General features: G+C 36.0%; 1 protein-coding gene across 8 annotated transcripts in view; it reads right to left on the bottom strand.

Moving 5' to 3' along the window:
* Positions 1-22,214, bottom strand: part of DGKB (diacylglycerol kinase beta) — a 693,448-nt gene that overhangs the window by 615,025 nt on the left and 56,209 nt on the right. For all 8 annotated transcript variants that reach the window (XM_073238753.1, XM_073238761.1, XM_073238755.1 and 5 more), the window contains exon 2: positions 19,034-19,295. In XM_073238753.1, coding sequence (XP_073094854.1) covers positions 19,034-19,103 — 70 coding nt within the window. In that variant the 5' untranslated portion in view covers positions 19,104-19,295. The remainder of the gene's footprint in view (positions 1-19,033; positions 19,296-22,214) is intronic.

The raw sequence follows: 22,214 nt of genomic DNA, 5'->3' as shown, positions 1-22,214 counted from the left end.
AATTACATGGGAAGCTTGTCAAATTAAAAGTAATACTAACTATTCTTCATATTGTACTGTGTAAGTATATAAGTGTTCTACAAATTGCATGAAATTTCTAGACATTTTGTATGTTCTGGTCTAATGTTAGCTGTTACAATTCTAGTTATTATCTTAAAATGTTATATGACATAGAAATAAGCAAATTTCCTTGTACACTGCCTTGTAATGAATTCCATCAGATCTTCAATCATGGCCATTTTTTATTTTTTTTGTCATTTACAGATAGTTATTGTTTAATGAATTTGCAAAAGTGTCAAAGTATAATAAAAAGTAATGTATATTTTTTTATCAAAATGATCCATGGGAAGTGCTCTAGGGTACAGGTTTCTGATAATTTTAAGATCATAAAACTGAACTGGATAAGAATTTCCAGAACTAATGGAAAAACTGGATTCAAGGAGAACAATTATTAATTACATGGGACTTCATAAACTGAGGAGGATAATTATAAGTTTTTATGACATTACTGGTTCTTTAATGTTTTTTTCAGATTTAAGGAAACATTTTTCTCTTTTCTCTTATTATAGCCTATAACAAATTGGTAAACTATACCTTTGTAAACAAACATGAAACATTTACTTCTTCTCACTACCTGATTCCTAGAGAATTTGGAAATTTATGACCGTTCTTTTTATGGCAATATAGTTAGTTATTTGCCTGAATTCAATGATTATCTGTTCTCTCTGTAACAGGACACAATTGGAAATATTGGTGAGATCACCAAGACTTTGACTAGAATGTCATATTTGAAAGATATGCATAGACTCAGATATGACCAGACCATTTTAAGGAACTATGGTTGCCTTTACAGGCCTTGTAATGCCCTTAGAAGAACCAGCCTGGTACTTTGCTTACACAGTTCCAGCAAAGGAATCTCATAAAGTACTTCTGTGGTCCATCACTAGTCTTACTACCCTTATGTAAATAATCAGGCCACATAAAGATGATGACATAAGGATTGTGAGCCTGAAGATGGGACCTGTGAATATTACAGAGATTAAGAAAAAACACGACCACCTGTGACTATCACGCAGAAAACTGACAAAGGCTGTAAAAGCTAGTGTGGTGGCTGAGGATGATGCTGATGCCTTAAATTGTCATCACATCTCTCAGTTAAGAGTCTGATCAAAAGGGGGAAATTGTCAAAAAGGAGAAAACAGGCTGCAAATGGAGTCACTTGTGCTAAACCCCATATTAGCAAACCAAGACTTAATGCCTAACATGTAACTGCAGTTTCAACTCCCCAAGAATGTAACCTTTAACCAGTCAATATGGAGTTACCTGAGAGATAATGTGAGGTAATCTGCTCCATAGGCCCTTCCATTTTCCTTAAGAGGGTGACTTTTCCTAAAACAATGCATCCTCTACTAATAATTTCCTTTCTCAACCTCCTTTCCACCTTCAAAAACCTTTCTTGCTTGCAGTTCAGCAGAAGGACTTCCTATTTACTAGACGTGATGTTGCCCAACAAATGAATATTGAATAAAGTCTTCTTGATCTTTAAATTTACTCAGTTGAACTTTTTTAAGTAACACAATAAAACTATGATTAAGAAGGAAGAAGAAAGTGAAACTAAGGCTATTACATTTTTCCTACTTCTCCATATTTTACAAATTATCTAAATGAATATATATGACTTTTAAAATTAAATTTAATTTCTTGCATTGCCCTTACTCATCAGTCTATATTAGCATAACCTGTATCACCATTGACTTTTATATGCAGAATCTTTTTCTCCTCATTTTTTTTTCTCCCACATAAAGAGCAAGTGATACATTTCCATGTTGGAGAATATAATAATTTTGTTTTTGCCAATTAGGACAATGATTTTTTTCTCTTAGGATTATGATAAAAAAAATGAAATAAAGGGTTTGAGGTATGAAAACAGGAGAAATAAAATGAAGAGAAAACACAAATTGAGAAAAAAGTAGGAGACAGATCACATTTATTTATTTTGGAGAAGGAAATTAGTAGCAAAATATCTTTATTACTGATCAGAATTCAGAGAGCCTCATTATATTACATAGCCAGTAAATTAAGATCCTTAAAATTTTATTCATTAACCTGGATTTTGAGAAATTTTTATGTGGTTTGCTATGTCACACAGGTGAATTGCAGCAGAGATTATGAAAGATACCAAGTTTACAGTTACGCTTTAAAAAAATTACTAAATTGACCTACTCTTGTCATTCAAGAACATATTATGAAGCTACATAAAACACTGTTTAGGGTGCTCTTTTTATTGATTATAAAATCATGTAATTTTAGACTTGATTCTCAGAATATCTGTTCCATAATGACTAGTCCGAACAGAAACAGCTTGTTTAATAGACCTATAAGTTGGACAAACTAAGAAAATATATTCCAGATAAGCAAAGATATTACAGGGCATTCATTTAGCTGTTGTTCTGCATGTTCTTTCTGAGCCGTGCGAAATGCATGGCACCAAGAATCCTGAACCCAGGGATGCCTCCCCGGAACAGGACCGTGTTGTGGGTGAAATCAGATTGTTGATCCAGCTACTGCCTGACAAGGCAATGCCACCAAACTCCAAAAATACATTTTAAAAGGTTCACAATTTAAACAAATGATCCAGGCAATTTTTCCCATTTCCTTAAAATTAATTCTCTATTCAAAACAAAGTACAACTGAATTCTTACCTATTGAAAATAAAACAACTGCAGTTGTACCTCTACATTACAATGACAAAGGGTATACTGTGAGGTGGGAGACCGAGGAATACAAATATAGAGGTACCCTGGGCTTTCTGACTAACTCACTTCATTTTTGTCAGTTGCATTAACTCTCCAGTTGTGACCCTCCATTGGCCCATTTACTGGGCTTAACACCTTCAGCATTTCTTTTTCCTGCTGCTGCTGCTGCTGCCTGAGGCAGCCTATTTGCTTTGGCCTACATTGCTCAGGGGCTTGCACAGAGCAGCAGTGTTAAACCAACAGTAAAAATGAGACAAGCCTTTAAATGCTTACTCAAACTTCTTGGCTGATCTCACATACTTCTTCCTACTAAAGCCTGGAAATGGATTCTGCCTGGGAGAAATGTACCTTTACATTGAAGCTTCTGCCCATAATCCTGAGTTTTTCATGAGTCTTTTACTGCTTTCAAAGTGACTCCAAATTCCCTGCCCATCAGAGCTATCTCAAGGCTGTCTTGAGGGGTGTACTGAAAACACCCGGAATATTTCCATTTCTCAGCCCAGAAACTTCAAGGAAATATCAGACTTTTTGTTTTGTCTTCTTAGTCATAACAGACATTTGTATCCTTTATGAATAGTTTGAAATTATGGTAGAATTGAGTTTTCTGGTCTCATTATTCATTTTCTTCCTTCTAATTCTCATTCCTGTTGGGGAGCAGTCTTGCTTGTTTGTGCTTTGTTTTTAAGCTCATGATCACCAAGAGATACCACATAAAGAGTCCCAATAGCAGAGTGATTAAGTGTATGGATTCTAGACAGAGTCCACCTGTTGTGAACCACAACTCTATAATTTAATATCTCTATGACCCTTAAGCAAGTTATTTAAATTCTCTGAGCTTCAATTTTCTCATCTGTAAAATGGAAATAATAATAATTGCTGGCCTCACACAGTTGCTATGAGGATTAAGTATGTCAGCACAGTTAAACATAGGCACTTAGAAAAATGTGACCTATACTTAACTCATGATAAGCTCTTTAAAAGTGTTAGATATATTTTCCATCCAAGATGTATTATGGGTGATAATAAATAAAAGCATGCAAACATTTGGTATTCTTTACAGGTAAGTATACTCTGAAAACACTCTAAAATAGACCCAAGGTCTGCAATGAGCCATTTTTGGTTCTCAAGGTCTGAAGCTTTAAATACTAAATATTTTTCTCCTAGACAGGACACCAAAATAATGGTCATGTGAGCTTGACCTTGTGGGACTCAGTCAGGGTAGTGCCAAGACAGCAAAAAGGGCTACAAAAAAAAGAGTAAGAGAAACAGGAGAACAAAGAGATAAGACAAAAAAAAAAAAGTGGTTTGCCCCATCCTGTGTACTGTAGGATATATTACATTAGTTACTCACAGTATTACATTTTTACTTGTACTTGGACACCCTTTAAAACACTGTATGGAGTAATAGCACAGGAACCATTGGAGACCATCCTGCCCAGGTTTTGGACCTGTGGATTGGCTACACCTAAATCCAAGCATATCACAATAAGTTCTAGAAGCTTCCACTGTGCCATTTAAAGTGATAGTAGAGAGGTGTACAGCATTTTGAGAGAGACATTGACAACATGGAGATATTTTGCACTTCATAGTGGACCTGCTGAAGGATGAGAAACTTTGAGGATGCTGTTTCTACTCCAAAATCAAGACCAAGCTTATTACATGTGTTTATCAAGATGATCCCTCAAAGAAATTTCCCGTAGAAAATATTGAGTGAGGGAGCCTGCCACAGAATGACCTGTCCCCTATTTATTATACAATATTTACAAAGAAAATTGGGGGTTCTCTATGGAAAATAGAGCTCCAAGAGCTACGGTGTAGCCGGCAGAGTCTACGTGACACCTGAGCCATTCACATGGGGCCCTGTGTAGACAGTAACAGATGAGTTATACAGTTTCTTCTAGTTATCACTAGATGCCACTAGACACTAAACCTCAAAAATTTGAGAGACTGTTAAGAAAGTTCCAGGGAAGGAGAATTTGAATTATTTCTTAAAGAAGTCATAGTTATAAAACAGAAACATAAACCCTAATATATGAGTGAAATGTGAGGAGATTATAATGCCATCTTTGTGGTGATTTATGGAGGAGGATATTCAGAAACCTGGAGAAAGTGGCCAAATCTCTGTGTGCTAAGCTCTGTGCTAGTAGTAGTTTAGAAAGCAAAGCTTCATTAGGTAAGGGAATGCAAGATATATATATACACTAAGTTCTTAACTATCTGAAGATTAAATACATGCAATCTGTGATACAATGCAAAGATTTGACACGGGATGCTAGAGAAGAGGGCTTAGGAAAAGACAGCCAGTGGTGACTCATATAAAACCTGGTAGGAGTAATATATGGCCCAGTGCCAAGCTCTGCCAGCCATAATTCTCCCTAAGATGTCTGAGTATAACTGTGGTTTTGAATGACTCAAGGGGGATCTAGAGAAATCAGAGGGTATGGAGAAGCAGGAAGAAAACAGAAATCATTGAAGAGACCGGGAACACATATCAACTCAGGAGATTTGTCTACTTGAAAGTTAAGGGATTAGACACTTTGGATGGTTGGAATGAGAGCTTCCAATCTTACTTTTGTGAGTAGAGGTGTTGTCATGGGTAAGCTCTGGGATCCCTCCCCATTTGCTGCTGGTGCAGTCTGGGAGAATGTTCAGCCCAAGTTGGTAAATTATGTTTCCAACTGCCTATTTCCTAGAGTTGGAGAAGACATCATGCTATTGGGGAAGCTACCTACAATGAATTCCAACTGGAGCTCCTGTCTTGCAATACCTTGAGAAAAGTGTACACAGACCCATGTGTCTGAAGTAACAGAAAGCAGAATTTTGGACAGAGTCTCAGGAAGAATCATTATTGAGTCTGTCTCTGGGCATCACCATGTACATTTCCCTAGAGAGATTATTGGCATAACTCCCATGATCTGAAAGTACCAAGTTACCCAGGCTGGCTGCTGGCTACACTGAGGGGCCCCCTCACCTTCACTGTCAGAGGATAATGAGGATTTCAGAGAAACGGTGTGTGTGGATCCAGTGCTTACAACAAAACTAATGTCACGAATGGCAGTCTATTCCAATTTCTTTTATGTATTGAGCTATTCTTTACCTTCTAGAGGAGAGATGGATTGGCATCTCGTCATGCTCTCCTTAGGGACTGTGCCAACACGTATGGTCAGACAGAGTCAGAGGTGTCATGGGAACATTTCATATGTCTTGGTCTGTAGGCCACAGCAAAAAGGAGTCACACAAAGTGTAAACTTCCTTCACACTGGAAGTTTTCAGATACCCAAGGACCTGAAAGGGTGCATGAAAGGGAAACTACTAGGGAGGAGAAAGAGTTCTCTCAGTGTACGTGGAATGTGGACTTGGGAACAGTAAGAGACATGTAATGAGAGGACCCCCCTGGAATTTTACCAGTATCAGCTTAAGAACATCTGTTCCTCCAAGATGGATTCTCTGATGGATTATATTAAGGAACTCAAATTAATGGTACTTTTTTTTTACTTCTGTGTGGTCTTTTGATCATACTGAGAGATAAGGCAACAAAAAGAAATTGGCACAGAACTCAATATAATGATTTTGGCAGCCAACAGTAGAAGAAGTGTTCTGCACAATGCCTTCACCAGAATGCAACTTTGGAAATGGCAGAAGTTATCATTCAGTGCCTTTTAAATGCCTGTGGAAGCAGTTATTCCTGCTTCAGAAATACATCCCAGAAATGCTGAGAGCAATGCCTGATGATTTTGACAACTCAGACAAGAAAAGAGACTGGAGATTATGGTGCAGCTTTTCTGACCCAAAAGAGCTTAAAATGTTTAAGATGTTATTTCTTTGTTGTTGTTCTGATACCTGGGAAATGAGTATGAGAGAGGTGGAAGAGAAAATGTACCCTTCCAAAAAGGTTTATTTGCAGTGATTCTGGCTCAAAAGTTTTTAAAAAATTGTATGCATTGACTTGTTTTTTCCCCACCAGAACCAGCTAACCTGATAATGGGAATAGACTGCTTCAGTAGTCACATCACTGACATTCCATCAATAATCAGAATACATCCTCTGTTCTTCCATGAATGCTATGGGTACCTTTCATTACAAACTATACCCTTGAATAACTTCTCACCAAGGCAGAACTTTTAAGAGTCAATTTCTAGAGAAACACTTTCATTTGGCAGAAATAAAGAAGTACCATGACTAATTACTGATATGCAGAGAGAACCTATAAACCATAAACATTTGGCAGAATTTTTTAAATATATGGGTGCCCACTTATCCAAGTCAAAGCTACAGCTACCAGCATTTACTCTTTTCTTGATTTTTTCATGTGAGACCTTTTCTTCCCACTGATTTCAGTTTGGGAGTAGGTTTCAAGAGACAGCAGATTACCATAATCTAGAAAGAAGCTAAACTGAAGAATGTTCTAAAAGTCACTTATCATTTGGCAGCTGTAGCAGCTCAAAGAGTAATACATTCTGCTCCAAAGGCACTTATGATATTGAGCAAGAAGTCAACAGCATCCTTAAAATTCGTTCAGTTGCAAGAAGTTCTTAAAGCATTCTGCCAAAGAGGAAACTAATTGGGGCCATTAATCCCCATCTTCCAAATTCTTCCTTTCTGTGGTCATTCTATAATAAAACACTGAAAAATAAGTTAATGGTGATTGATACATGCAAGGAAAAGGCATGTGTGTGTGTGTATATGTGAATGTCAGTGTTGTGAGAGACTTAATGCCTTAGAAAAAAAAATGGAAGAATTAAGACTATTTTTCATGGGTAGGCTCTAAAATACCAGCAACTAAAAGGTTCCCCTTCATTTTTCCTTGGGTGAAAGTCTTTGTACCTTAAAAATGTAGGGCACAATAGGATGGATCTGAAAACCTAGTGGTAAAGTAAAAAGAAACTAAAGGGGCCAGAGACCAAGACAAAGAGACTTGGGCACAAATCTGAAGTTACCTTTATATGGATTGAAGGGTAACCTGTTGGGAAAATACGTTCTCCTCAACCTCTGAACTATTGGTTATAGTGATAATAACTATAATGAGCTTGTGCATATTGAGAGACAATTCTCAATGTTTTATTCATGTTTCTGCAAATCTTACAAGCAGAGGCACACACTACTGTTTTTTCAGATGATTGTTTTAAGGATGCTTTTCTAGTGAAAAACCTTGGAAGACACACATTGCTAACCTCCTCTTGAGCAAAAGGCAGGTTTGTTTATTCTCCATTATTAAAGATTCAGGCTCCCTAAACTTGGGGTTTCCTTTCCTAAAACTCAACTCACTGCTTTGTAGAGGCCACTTGGCTCTGTCCATGTTTCCCTATGGGAGCTGAAGTAGGGGAGCCAATGAAAACATGAGGTACATGCTGTATGCTGTTACATGCTTAATACGGTCTTTTTTCCTGAACCAGGACTCTGGTGTCTTTCTATCATGATGAATCTGTAAGCAAGCTAACTTATTGCATTGTAAATAGGATAAAATCTTAGATCTGCCACAGCTTTGTCAATGTTCTTCTTCCTTATAAAATACATTTTTGGGTATAGGAAAATAATCCTTGCACCTGAAGATGCCTAGAGAAGGCTTGAAAGAGGCCATAGGAGCTGAAGATAAACTGTGACCTAGGAGGTAAAAGTGAAAAATTGGTCCACCAGGAGCAGAAGGGTATTTCTCACAGAGTTTCATACAAGCAAACTATAAAATTCAATAAACAATGAAATGATAAATGTGTATTTGGGGAAATAGGAGATATTGGACTAAAGAAAAAGAATAGAATAGTAAAATGATAACTCAGAACACTCTAATGATAGTAACAATGGAAGTGATAATTAAGTTACATATGGTGGTTTGCAGTTTACAAAGCATTTCCACACATTCTATTTGAGTCTCAACAACAATCTTTGAAGATAGACTTTATTATTTTCTTAATTATACAGTTGAGAAAATTAAGGTTTAGGAAGATTATGTAACTTGCTAAAGGCCAAAACTAATACATTAAGAAAATAAACAGTAGAGATGGACTTAAGAAATTTTAATAGAACAAAAACAAACACTGAGATTTGGCCATAGGCTTAAAATCTTTCACCATAAGTTATTACCTTTACATGAAGTCCCTTTTGCCCCCCTGTAAACTTGTCTTTCCCATGAGGGAACAAATTCCCTCTTTCTACCCTATTCACTGTAGCTATAATCTTTCCTCTTTCTTTTCATGGTAAGATTCTATAATAATAGCTTATATGTACTCTCTGCCTCTCTTCTTTTCACTCATCACACTGCACATGCTATTGTAAGAAAAAAACCTTACTAAATTCACCAGTAAAATTTCAAATAATGAAATCTCTGGGTACATTTTGGCTATTATCTTAAGTTAGATCTCACCTCCTGAGAACACTCTCTTAACACTGTGGAATATTAGTCATTCACTTATTTCCTCCTTCCTTTCTGGGTAATATTTTCCAGTTGTTTCCATAGCTATCTCGTCTTCTAACTACCTTACATATACAATGTTCTCTGGTGTTACCGGAGCCATCCTTCTCTCCTTACTCAATCTGCTTCCAGTGGATTATCTACTCTATGCCCATTAGTTGATTACTACCCATCGTGCAAAAGCACACCCATTCTAAATCTCCAGTCCTGATTTCTAAATCTCCAGTTTCGATTTCTTTTTTTGAGCTCTGAACTTGTATGCAAAGAATGTGATTTATATCTCAATCTGCTACCCTGTAGGAACCTATGGCTTAATATGTCCAAAATCAAACCACTTCAGTCTCTCTCTAAACTTGTTCTTTTTTGTATTCATTTCCTGGGTTGGGTGAAACATACTGACTTAGTTTCCCAAGGTGAAGAAACCCATCCCTTACTTAATCCTCATAACCTACTAGTCATTGTATCTGGTTTATTCTGCCTATAGATACTCTCTCTATAATGTGTGTTTGCCTCTCTGCTAACAATGCCTTAACCTTCATTTAACCCTGCATATTCAACAAGCTGTACTAGTAGAATATTCTTCTAATTATTTTTTAGTCTTCTTTCATCAAAGTTATTTGATATTTACTTTTTTCTAGAATTCAAATCTTATAATTTCACTATCCCTCCAACTAATGCCTTTAATGGCTCACCATGGCTTTGTGTTGATAGTAAATATTTTACTAATGGCATTCATGGACCCATTATTTATGACTGTTGCTGAATTCTTCAGTCTTGTGCTCAATGATTATACACATGCCCATGTGCACACATACATGCTTGTGCACAAATATGTACATATACCAACACACACTTACAGTTCTTCCCTAATGTGCCACATTCTTTCATGCCTCCTCATGTGCTCTGATAACTGCTGGAGTTTCCCTGCTTCTCTTAATCCTAATCAATGCTTCTAATTAAAAATAAAAACCCCACTCCCCTCTCACTTCCTATCCACAAAGAAGCTGAGGTAAGAGCTCTCCAAGAGTCTTTCATTGGTTCTGGTTCAAGATGGTGACGTTTTAAGAGGCTCCTGAACTTACCTCCCTCTATAGACAGTTTGAATCTATACCTACATATGAAACAATTCCCCATGGAAAAAAAAAAATTCATAATCTAGAATTAGTCTTAGATGTCAGACAGATGAGAAAAAAGCCATATCAAAGCAAGTAGGAGAGAATGAGACACAATCACCACCCCCACCACAGTGACACGCAACCAAATGTAAACTCACAATGCCCAGTTTCCCCTGAGGAGCAAAGGGATTAGACCCCTTATCTGGAGCCCCAACTTTTAAGAGTTCCACATTAGAGATAGACCCCCCAAAATATGTAGCTTTGAAATCCAACAGGGCTTGTGTCCAGAAGAGCCACAAGGCTGGGGAACTGAAAAACTGTTCTTAACAGGCTTGCAGGGATACACTCTGTCTAAGCCCTCAGGTCCAGCACAGAGGTAGCAGACAAAAGTCTTTCCATGAAAAAGGCATTTTGCTTATCTTACAAGTTATGGCCTACTAACAATGAATTTTCTGAAAAGAAAAAGAAATTGATTTCATTTACAAGAGCATCAAAAACAATAAAATACTTAGGAATAATTTTAACTAAGGAAAGCACTCTATCAGAAAACTACAAGACATTGATGAAAGAAATAGAAGATGAAAATAAATGCAAAGGTATTCTGTCTTCCTGGATTGGAAGAATTAATGTTAAAATGTTAATACTATCAAAAGCTATCTATAGATTCAATATAATTCCTATTGAGATTCCAGTGGTATATTTTATAGAAATTAAAAAAAAATACTCCTATAATTTATGTGGCCCACAAAAGACAACAGATAGCCAAAGAAATCCTGAGGCAGAACAAAGCAGGAGGCATCCTACTTCCTGCTTTCAAGCTATAATATAAAGCTAAAGTAATCAAAACAGTATGATACTGGCATAAAAATAGACCAATGGAACAGAATCAAAAGCCTCAACATAAACCCGAGCATATACAATCAACGATATTTGACAAGGAGGCCAAGAATACTCAGTGTAGAAAAGACAGTTTTTAAAATAAATGATGCTGGGATAATTGAATATTCATATATAAAAAAATGAAACTGGATCCGTATCTTACACCATTCACAAAAATTAACTCAAAATGGATTAAAGACTAAAATGTAAGACTTGAAACAATGAAACTTCTAGAAGAAACAGGAATAAAGCCTCTTGACATGGGTCTTCATCATTTTCTAGATATAACAACTAAAACACAAGCAACAAAATAAAAAATAAATGGGACTGTATCAAATTATAAAACTTGTACAAAGCAAAAGAAACCAACCATCAAAAAAGTGAAAAGAGAATCTACAGAATGGGAAAAAAGTATTTGCAAACAATATATCTGCTAAGGGGCTAATATCCAAAATAGAGAGAGAATTCATATAACTCAAAAGCAAAAAAAAAACCAAATAACCCCATTAAAAATTGGCAAAGGTCCTGAATAGACATTTCTCTAAAGAAAATATCTGAAAGGCCAGCAGATACATAAAAAGTTCTCAGCATCACTAGTCATTAGAGGAATGCAAAATAAAACCAGAAGGAGAATTGTTAGAATGTTAGAATGGCACAGTCAAAAAGATAGGAGATAACAAATGCTGGCATGGATGTGCAAAAAGGTGAACCTTGTGTATGGTGGTGGGATTGTAAGTTGGTTCAGCATGTATGGAAAATAGCATGGAGGTTCCTCAAAAAATAAAAAATAGAAATACTGTTTCACCCAGGAATCCCACTTTTAGGTATTTTTCTGAAGGGAACAAAATCACTATCTGGAAAAGATAGATGCACTTTCATGTTCACTGCAGCATTACTTATAATAGCCAAGACATGGTTACAAGTGTCCTTAGATGAATGAATTGGATAAACATTACATGGAAAGCAATGCTAAGAGAGGACATTCTGTCATTTGTGATAATATACAGGGACCATGGGGGCATTACACTAAGTGAAATAAAACAGTGAAAACAAATACTATATGATCTCCCTTATATGTGAAATCTAAAAAAAAAAAAAATACTTAAAGATACATAGAACTGACTGGTGGTTACCTGAAGCAGGTGGGGGTGGGCACTAAGGGGTAGTAGGTGAACTGGATGAAAGTGGTCGAAAGGTACAGAGTTCCAGTTACAAGGTAAATAAGTTCTGGGGATATAATGCACAGAATGGTGACTAGTGTTAAAGATACTATATTGTATATTTGAAAGTTGCAAAGAGAGTAAATTTTACAAATTCTCACTACCAAAAAAATACATAATTTGTAACTGTGTGGTGATGAATTTTAACTAAACTTCCTATAATGATCATTTCACAGTACATATCAAATCATGACACTGTACACCTAAAAGTAATACAATATTACATGTCATTTATCTTTTTAAAATAAAGTCTTGCAATATGTAACATTCAGAGAATGTATTTCATCACTTTATCATCTAACAACATTTTTGTCTCTATGAACAAACTAAGCTCTTCGACTGAAAGCACCACGATAATTCATTTCTGTATGACCCAGAGCCAAGCATAATGCCTACAAGTAAAAGGTAGTATGTATTTTGATGGCTGAATAATGACCAGTGAGTAAAATTAAGTTCATCTGGCCCACATACTCAAATATGTGATATGTGTGTGTCACTTCCTGCTATAATGAAGATGGCTGCAAAGGAACTTCTAGTGAATAATAACCTTTAATCTATAGCCGACTTAAGGATGAACTGTATGACCAATATATAGGAATATCAGTGATAGCTTTTGTTACAAATTTGTCATACTAACATTAGTGATTAAAACAAGAGTTGCTGCTTATAGGGAGGGAACATTATCTTCATTTTATAGGCAAAGAAACAAAAGTTTAAAGACATTGTGATGACTTGACTAACATTCTAAAGCAAATGGTAGGTCATATTTTATATGTGTGATACTAGCCACAGTATTAGTTGTCACCAAATATTTCAGGTCTCCACTGACACTGGGCAGAGGAAAGGAATACATTTCTCTACTCCCTTGAAGTTAGATGTGGACCTACGGATAGCTTAGGACAAAGGACATGCAAGCAGATCATTACCAGGGAGAAGCCTTAAAAGCCAGCATCCAATTTTCAAGCTCACTATCTCTCTGCACACCACATTCCAATGCTTAAAACTGATGACTCCTCCAGCTGACTAGGGCTTAATCGAAGACAATGTGAAATTAAACCACTTACTGACTCAGATTTGTAAACGTAATATGAACAAGAAATAAACTTCTAGTTTGTTAAGCTGCTAATACTCTGAATTTTTCAGTTCTCACATAATTTGTCCCACCCTGACCAATACTTTATGGACATCCTAACTTTAATATTAAAGTTTGTTTGACCATACAGCTTAATAGTTTTGGCAAGTTTGAGAAGTTAAAAAAATTAGATATTTAAAAATCACTAAATATTATTTATCTTTAGGATACCAAAATAATGAAAATGTAGACATTCATAGTCATTACTTTTGTTCACTATTGCAAAATTTAGGTATTGAAAGATCTAAGACATATATACCCAGAGAAGTTACCAACAGGAAATCTGGTCTACATCAGTACAACAAATAGGAACCAGAGCCAGAGATGAGGCAAAAGAGATTATGCAGCCAACATACATTCCAGAAATAAAATCTGGGGCAGAGCCAGGGTTTGTGAGTTAATCAATGCAAATCAGAAGAAACATGGTCGGAAATGAGAGACATGTATTATCTTAAAATAGAGTTGCAGATTTCAATTTCAGACCAAGTGTCAAGGCAAAGTCAAGATATTTCACAAAAATAGCCTAAGTTAGTAGGCCTGAACCAAAGAAAAAGTTCTCATTTGATATTTACCTACCCGAGTCACTACCATCATGATCCTCATCATAATAATATATTGAGTCCTGAGCACTTTACATGAATTTTTCACATTCAATCACCATTGTAGTTCTGAAACATAGGTAAGGAAACTCAGATGTATATCACAGCACTACAACTTACCCCATTTTATATGAAATCAAATAATGTGCTGTCAGCCACTAGCTAAATAACCCTATGTCATTTAGTCTTCTGTCTTATATAAAGAGAGTAATTATCAATAAGTGGCTTGGCCTCCAAAAATAGAGCCAATCTAAAAAAGGGTATAGTTAGTCCAAAAGTAAAAGCTAATCCCAGGATGACAAATTAGAAAGCAAGCTAGCAGGTGATCTAAACTTGCTGAACGATAAATTGAGTACACACATGGGAAGTCAGCTATCTCCCCCTCCACTCTCCTTGTGCCACACCTTGCATGGATGGAGCACAAAGTATTCCTCAAAGACACAAGTAGATCATCATGCTAGAGAATGGAGTTTCTCAGGAGAGTAAGGCTACTTAAAATGGAAACAGACTTCACCATATTTTTATTACAATTACTCCATGATTATCTTCAATTTCTCTTCCCCTCCCAAGTTTTTTGTAAAGCAAGAAAGAGGGAGTTTCCAGGGACAGAAAGAATGAGTTGCGTAGAGTGCTGAAATCTGCCTCTACTTTTAGGCAAAGCATCTCTGAGATTCACACACAACGCAGTCCAATCTACCAAGATAAAAGACTAGAAATAATGTTCATGGCCAAAACCTTATTAGCAGTTTTACCTCTCTGCTTTGTTCTGTTTGCAAAAACCCTTTGAGAGGAAGCATGGCTGAAGATACAAAGACTACAATCCCAGATTCCAAATTTCCCCATTTTGGAAACATGACTAACAACCATTTATTAACATACCGATGTTCATAAGAAACATAAATGAATGATTACTGTTTTGATCTTTGTTATCACTTACTGTGCCAGGGCTGTGTGCTAGGTAACCTGTCTGAAAGAGATAATTTGCCTCTCTCTGAGGCTTGTTGTATTAAATGAGTTTAACACTTGCACACTGTTTAAAGCAGGGCACTAAAATCTAGTTTATTAGGATGGTGATTTTTGTCTCATTAAAACCTGCAACAACACTTTGAAGTGGAATTCTAATTTTCCAGGTGAGGAAGGTGAGGCACAGGTAGTTTGTGCTAACATTCTAAAGGTCACCCTGCTCATAACTAGATGGGGCTGGGGTTCAACACCATCAAATATTAGTTTGTGTGCAAAGCCTGTACTCTTCCCACTAAGTCATGCTGCATGCCTCTCTCCAATGGAAGAAATTGTACACTAGATCCAAATGTCAGGCACACTGGTCCTTATTGAAAAGAATAATTCATCATAATTTTGCCACTCTCTATAACGCAAGCTTCTATAAACACTATGAGATTTATGAAAGTATGGAAGTATTCCCACCATAATAACACAGTGTTTTTCAAAAATAATTTATGTGCTATATAATACATTTTATATATAGCAAATAAAAAGCTAATCCTAAGTGACAATATGTGGGCAGATAATGAATCACTTAGAAATATCATGCAGGTTTTGCACAGAAAATAATGTTATCCATGAAAACACTTGGAGTCTCTTAACCCTTTGGTGTGCCCTGAAACCACAGCAGGAAGCAGTGACAAACAGTGTGACAAGCTCCATTCTCTACACGGCAGGAGTGAGAGCTCTCTATCTTGTAACAACAGCTCGGATGACTTTATATAAAGAGTGGAAAATAAAATTATACCCCTCTTCCACATATCAATGGAAATGTTTCCCGTGGAGTGACTCAGCTTCAAACCCTAAACAGGAGAACAGCCTCAGCATGCTGCAGGCAGCCACGGCCGGCTTCACAGAGCTGCCTTCATCATTTGTGGGGACAACACAGAACCGAGGCTGCCAATAGCACAAGCTTCTACCTTATGGGAAGAATCTATCTTGTAGCAGGAAAAAGACACTGCCTCTTAATGCTCCAAAATGTGGCACTTTTCTGCTTATCATCAACAGTATGTTCAAACCATGAATATAACACACTTCCTCCGTCTCTATTATAATAATAATTGTAAACATATCAATTACAACACAAAGATACATTCTAATCATAATATTCTTCCTTTCCTGATGTTACAGGAAACCTCTCACAGAATTAAGTCTAGCACTTTTTATGTTGTTTTGGTTATGTAAAAAAGAGTGGCAAGTCTAATGATCATAGAATCAGCACTATCTTTTTCATTCATAGTTAATTGGTTAATTTATATTCTCTCAAAAATCCATTTTAATAATGTTCTTATATAAACAATGTCACTTCTTACTACCAATATATTGAATGGTTATTAATCTGTGTCTCAATATGTTACAGCTTTAACATTTACAACAATAATTACTACCATCTGTTTGAGGTATTCCACAAACTGATCATTAAATCAAGCATTCTTATGATATAATTAAATATACCCCCATATTCCTTAGCCATAAGACAAATGTAGCAGCCTTTAATGTATTTAATACTTTAGCATTAAAATCTCTTTAACAATTCAAATGGAGTTTGACTTTCTGAGCAGAAGTCTTTATAAATGATAATTTAGCTATCATGAAAATAATTTGCCTATTTTTATGCTTCCAAAGGGATTTTTCCTGTGCATACCCAAACACTGGAAAATATATTTTAATAATCTAGCTAAGTTCGACATAACCTAAACAAAACTTAGTATTTTCTTTACTTAGGATATTATGTTAGCAAATTTATCCCTCATCCAAGACAAATCTTCGGCACTAAGGTTCCGATCTCTGCGTCTCTTTCTCTCAATTCTCATATTTTATTATTTTCTCAAGCTCTCCTCTGTTAGTTTTAATGCTGCAACATCTGAATCTCTGCTTTTCTGGTCATCTTTCATCACACACAGTATTTAGTCTAGTCCAGTAACCTGTTGGCCTGATGCTAGTCTCTTTCCACTACTATATACCATTTTCATTTTTGCCAAATTATACTTCTTGAGCTGGAGCACTGTTCATGGCAGCACTCTACCCTTAAAGCCCTACAGTTAGTCCTCTCTGCCTAATTCAGGTTCAGCTTGTATATTTTAATACCATCTCATTTTTATCACCTTAACTCCACTTCTCCCTTCATCTGCGGTCTGGCTAAATATGGCTCACCTCCCTTCCTCAGACATATGCTGAATTTTTCTTTTTATCTGTATCGTGTTCTTCTTCATTTACCTTAAACTTTTGTAAAGATTCACTTCAAATTCAACTTCTTCCACGAAGACTTCCCTTTCCCCATCTGCAACCGCATATTAAAGTCCAACAGGTCCCTGAACTTTGCTTGTAGGACTTAAAAATATTCTGCCTAGATATAAGCAATTTATCCATTACTTTCTAGCCTTCATTAAACTACATATTTCTTGAAGGGAGGGTCTATATCTCTCTATATTTGCATTTCCTCCAGTGCCAAGCAGAATAGTCTCCACCAGAGAATATTCTCAGAAATACGTACTTATTTATTGGCTATAACACAATAGCAAAGAGCATACAGAAATTGGAAAATATAGATAAGTTATTTTTAGTCAACTTAGAAATTATTAAGAACAAAAACCCAGACAAACAATTCAGCCACCCTGGGCTAAATTTTCTTCACATGGGAAGTGGATTAATTGTGCTTTAAGCAACTCAAAATAACTTTTGAGTTTGAGGACCACGCTTCAATGTAAAAAAGTTGGTACCCCTCCATGTGATAGTTGTTATATTATTATTATTGACAGAGAAAATGCATGTGCTCTTATGGATTCACATCTTCCTTGTAAATTTCCAGCAGCACCCTCACAATCTTACCCAGAACACTTCAGCCCTCAAGTTAGGAAGACTCTAGAAAACTTACGAAATTGGCCATTTCAGATAATACATATTAAGTGCTTACTAATGTTCCTGACTTATAATATGTACCCGGTAAATGTGAATGTTACTCACTGTTTGTATCTTTTTATTTCAAATCCCCTTTCATATTTAATCCCTTTCTCTGGCTTCCTTCATAATATTATTCAACTTATTTCTGAGGCTTATATTCTACCACCACACCTCCTTGCTGTAGAAACATCACCACCTGTTTCAGTTTTTACCTCTTTCATTATTATGTGGTCCTGGTTCTTCTCTTTCCCCTTCTCACAATTCATGCTCCCAGTTACCATGTTATCCCCTCACTCACCATTCTTACTATATTCTCTGTGTGCTATTTTTCCTATACTCATCATATTGCCAACTTTTTGTGCCTTCTGTTTATTAGTTGCTTCCTTTTATCTTTTCAATACCTTGACCTGGCTGCTATTTATATTTATAATAGAAATTCATCTCATGAAATAGACACGTTCCTGAGAATCTATGGTAAAAACATATTTTTTTTTTTGCAAAAATAACTTCCTATAAAGCAAATTACCATGGCCTATCTTTTGTATAAATACACACACTAGAGAAGTTGGCTTAAGGTCCTAACACCTTCTCTTTCTTTTACAACCTCTAATTGCAACTCCATAATGTATCTATGCCTCCCACTTCCAATCCTTTTTGAAATGTTATGCTAACAGGAAAAAAAAAACCTCAATTTCCCCCAAGTTTGCCCTTCTTCTTGGCTACAGTATCTCCAGTCTCCATTCTTCCGAACTATCTCATCCTTTGTTTTACTCCTATTACTTTCCAGGTTGTTTTGCATCTAACATCCTAGATCCTTTTCTTTGAGATTTTGATATTTAAGTTTACCTTTTCCTTTCTCTCATGCCAAAAAGATAGTCTTGAGTTGACCTACTTGCAAACACCAAAGACACGCCTACATCTGTCTCAATGCTAAACAGAATCTGTAATCCGTTCATTAAGATAAATGATAGCTTGTTTAGCGCAAATGCCAAATAAAATCATATTAATGATTAGAATACTTACATTCCGCATATTTCTGAAGTTGGGAAAATTCTGAGGGGCTCAGGTGGGCCCACTTTTCCTGATTTGTCATGGTGGTGGTGGGGAGTTCTCTTACATACCCGATGAGGAATTCTTTATTCAGCTGTTTGGCAGAATTTTAAGCTTCAGTGTTTCCACATGGCATGTTTCATTATAAAATACCTCAAGCTTTCAAAATATTCAATCTGTCAACATGAAACCACTGTGGATGTGAGTTTGTAGTTTTCAACAATGTGTTAAAGCACTGCAGAAAAAAAACATAAAGATCAAAAGATTAGCATTATTGTGCAAAAAGGACAATTATGGAATGTTAAAGACTTTAATTCCTAAATAATGTATTTCACAGTTACTCTATTTGCATAGTAATCTTTAATTGTTCATTCCTCTTCAATGTCAGTTTTATATAGATTTTCTAATGCCAAATCATAGAAATAAATATGATGAAAATATAAACTATGAAGGAAGTTGTATAAAGTCTAGTTTCATACAAGTAGATTTCTTTTCTGTTGTTGTTTGGTTTTATAAACTGCACATTCCAACAACAGGCAAGGGTGTCATTTTTATCAATCTGAATTTATCAACTCTCTAAAATCTAAACAAAGGCAATGTGAAAAATCTAGACCCAAAGTATTAAGAGAAGCTAAATAACCTCTATAGTTCCCCACAAATACAATCAGCTAGTGTGCCGGGTTTCCAATAATGGTTTGGGATGGTCCTCAGTAGTAGCACATATGTTAGCAATCATGCAAATCAGTTTTGGGGATCATAAAGGTTGCTTTTTTTGATATCTAACAAACATCACTCAGCTTTCCTTTATTTAGCAGGATCTTGTCAACTCGGTCTTCATTTTTTATATCAAGAACAGTTTCTCTGAATTGGTCTAATCCAATCTGTATTTGAACAAGAGATATTTAGAGAAAATGGTACCCATGAAGGGCTCAAAGTAAATGATCTTTGGTTCTTGGACTTGGTTGATTCTAACAGCACTATGCCTTGACTCTGCATGGACTAATCCTCTGCCTAGTGGAAGCCTTCAGTTTCTCATAATTCTGGCAGTTCCAACTCTGATCATGAGTAAAATATAGCCAAACAAACACAAAAATAAGGGTGAGGTACAAATGGAAACTCTTTTCCTCACCAAATCTTTTAAACTAGTTGAACTAATGTCACAAATCTGTATAAAGAGAAATGTTGCAGGTATAATATTAAAGCAAGGGGCACAGCTATTCTTCATGCCTCAGGAGATGGCAATGATGACAGGACTTTCTTAGAGTCTTTGCCTCTTTATAAATGTGTAGCAAGAAAATGAAGGACAAAATTTTGGTTGTGATTCCCTATGGTGCCTTCACTGACTACCAGCTCCCCTGCAAGGGTTTCGTTAGGCACATAAAATGAAAGCCGGGAAGGATGGCTTTGCTGGCTGTTGGAAAGCAGCCTAATTCTGGCATTCTTGTCTAATCAGTGGATGTGCCATTTTGCTTAGCTGGTGAAAGGAATAATTATGTTAGAGGACTTGGAAAAGACTCTTTGACCTATTTTCCCTGGGCTAAAGCACATTCTCCATAACTAGCGAAGGAAATCAATCTCCTCATGAAGGAGCCACAGGCAATGTCTAGATAAATGTGCCTAATGGGTTGGGTGCATTATTTGTTAGTCACTTTAAGTGTATATTTCTACATAATTATTAAAAGGATGTCATGATTCTAATCATTAAAGTTAATACACATTTAGGCACACTGAAGAACATATGTATTTAAGGTATTACTATGGCTGAAAATATTTACTGGGTCTCAAAGGTTATAAATCTCAAATTATACGGTAACCAATAGATACAGCACAGGAGTAAAAAAGGATAAGAGCCAAAATATCCACCATGGAGTTTCTGAAAGAAAAGTAGGATGACATTATATGGAATATTAATGCTATCATTTGATTTATAATTATTATTCATTTGTCCATGAACAGAGTTCTAAATTGCAATCCAACAACATGCTTAGGCCCTATGCCAGATGCTGGGCAGTTAAAAGCAAAGCAGATATGGTATCTGAGTTCCTGGATCGTGTTTTGGGGAAAGGCCTACATTAAAGAAGCCAACTACATAAATCAACCATTACAAACTGTGATAAGTCATATGAAAAAAAAAGGAGGTGGGGGCAATGAAATTCTATGAGAGAGACAACAGGAGCCCTGATTTAGAGTAAAAGATTCAAAGAGCAATCCATAGAGGAAGTTTTATTTAAATTAAATTATACAACTTTTTTGGGGAAAGGCCTACATTAAAGAAGCCAACTACATAAATCAACCATTACAAACTGTGATAAGTCATATGAAAAAAAAAGGAGGTGGGGGCAATGAAATTCTATGAGAGAGACAACAGGAGCCCTGATTTAGAGTAAAAGATTCAAAGAGCAATCCATAGAGGAAGTTTTATTTAAATTAAATTATACAACTTGAGTAACAGCTGTAAACTTGTGTGAGAAGAAAGATATTCTGGGCAGAAACCTGGATGTGAAGAAAAATTAAACTAGAAATATTAGATATCCAAAGAAGACAAGTATGATGGGAGCCTGGTGAGCAGAGGGAAAGGGGCACAAATTATACTGGAAAATGGATAAGGGGAACATCACGGAGATTCTTAGAGGCCATATTGAGAATGCGTCTTAAGTAAATTATGAAGACATTGACATATTCTGGGCAGAAGATAATCATGATCCACTTATATTTTAAGAAGTCCGTTCTGATTGATGGATTGGAAGGTAACAAAAACAGAAGTGAGAAGGACAATTAGGAGCTTGTTCCAGTACTGGATGGGAACTGGCAGAAAAACTAGCTTTAACTAGGGAGGTGTAATAAAGATGAAGGTAAAAGGCCAAACTCAAAGATAAATTTCTGAAGCAGGATTTCATAATGACTAGGATATGTTGTGTGCAGGATGAGGGGATCAAGAATGACTTCTGTAGTTTTGACTTGAGCACAGGGTACAGAAAGGTGGAATTTAAAGCACTCCTAAATACTGGAATAGTAACAAGCATTGGGAGAAGAGAAAAATAAATATTTTACTGTGTTAAATTAGAGAAGATACATCTAAATTGAGAGGATGAGTAGCAAGCGAGAGAAGTCTAGGGCTAATAAAAGAAAAATAGAGTTATGATACCATGAGTTA

The sequence above is a fragment of the Manis javanica genome, chromosome 6, assembly GCF_040802235.1.
Source record: "Manis javanica isolate MJ-LG chromosome 6, MJ_LKY, whole genome shotgun sequence".
NCBI lineage: Eukaryota > Metazoa > Chordata > Mammalia > Pholidota > Manidae > Manis > Manis javanica.
Note: the sequence above shows the minus strand (reverse complement) of the source record. Positions and strands in the feature narration are given on the sequence as shown.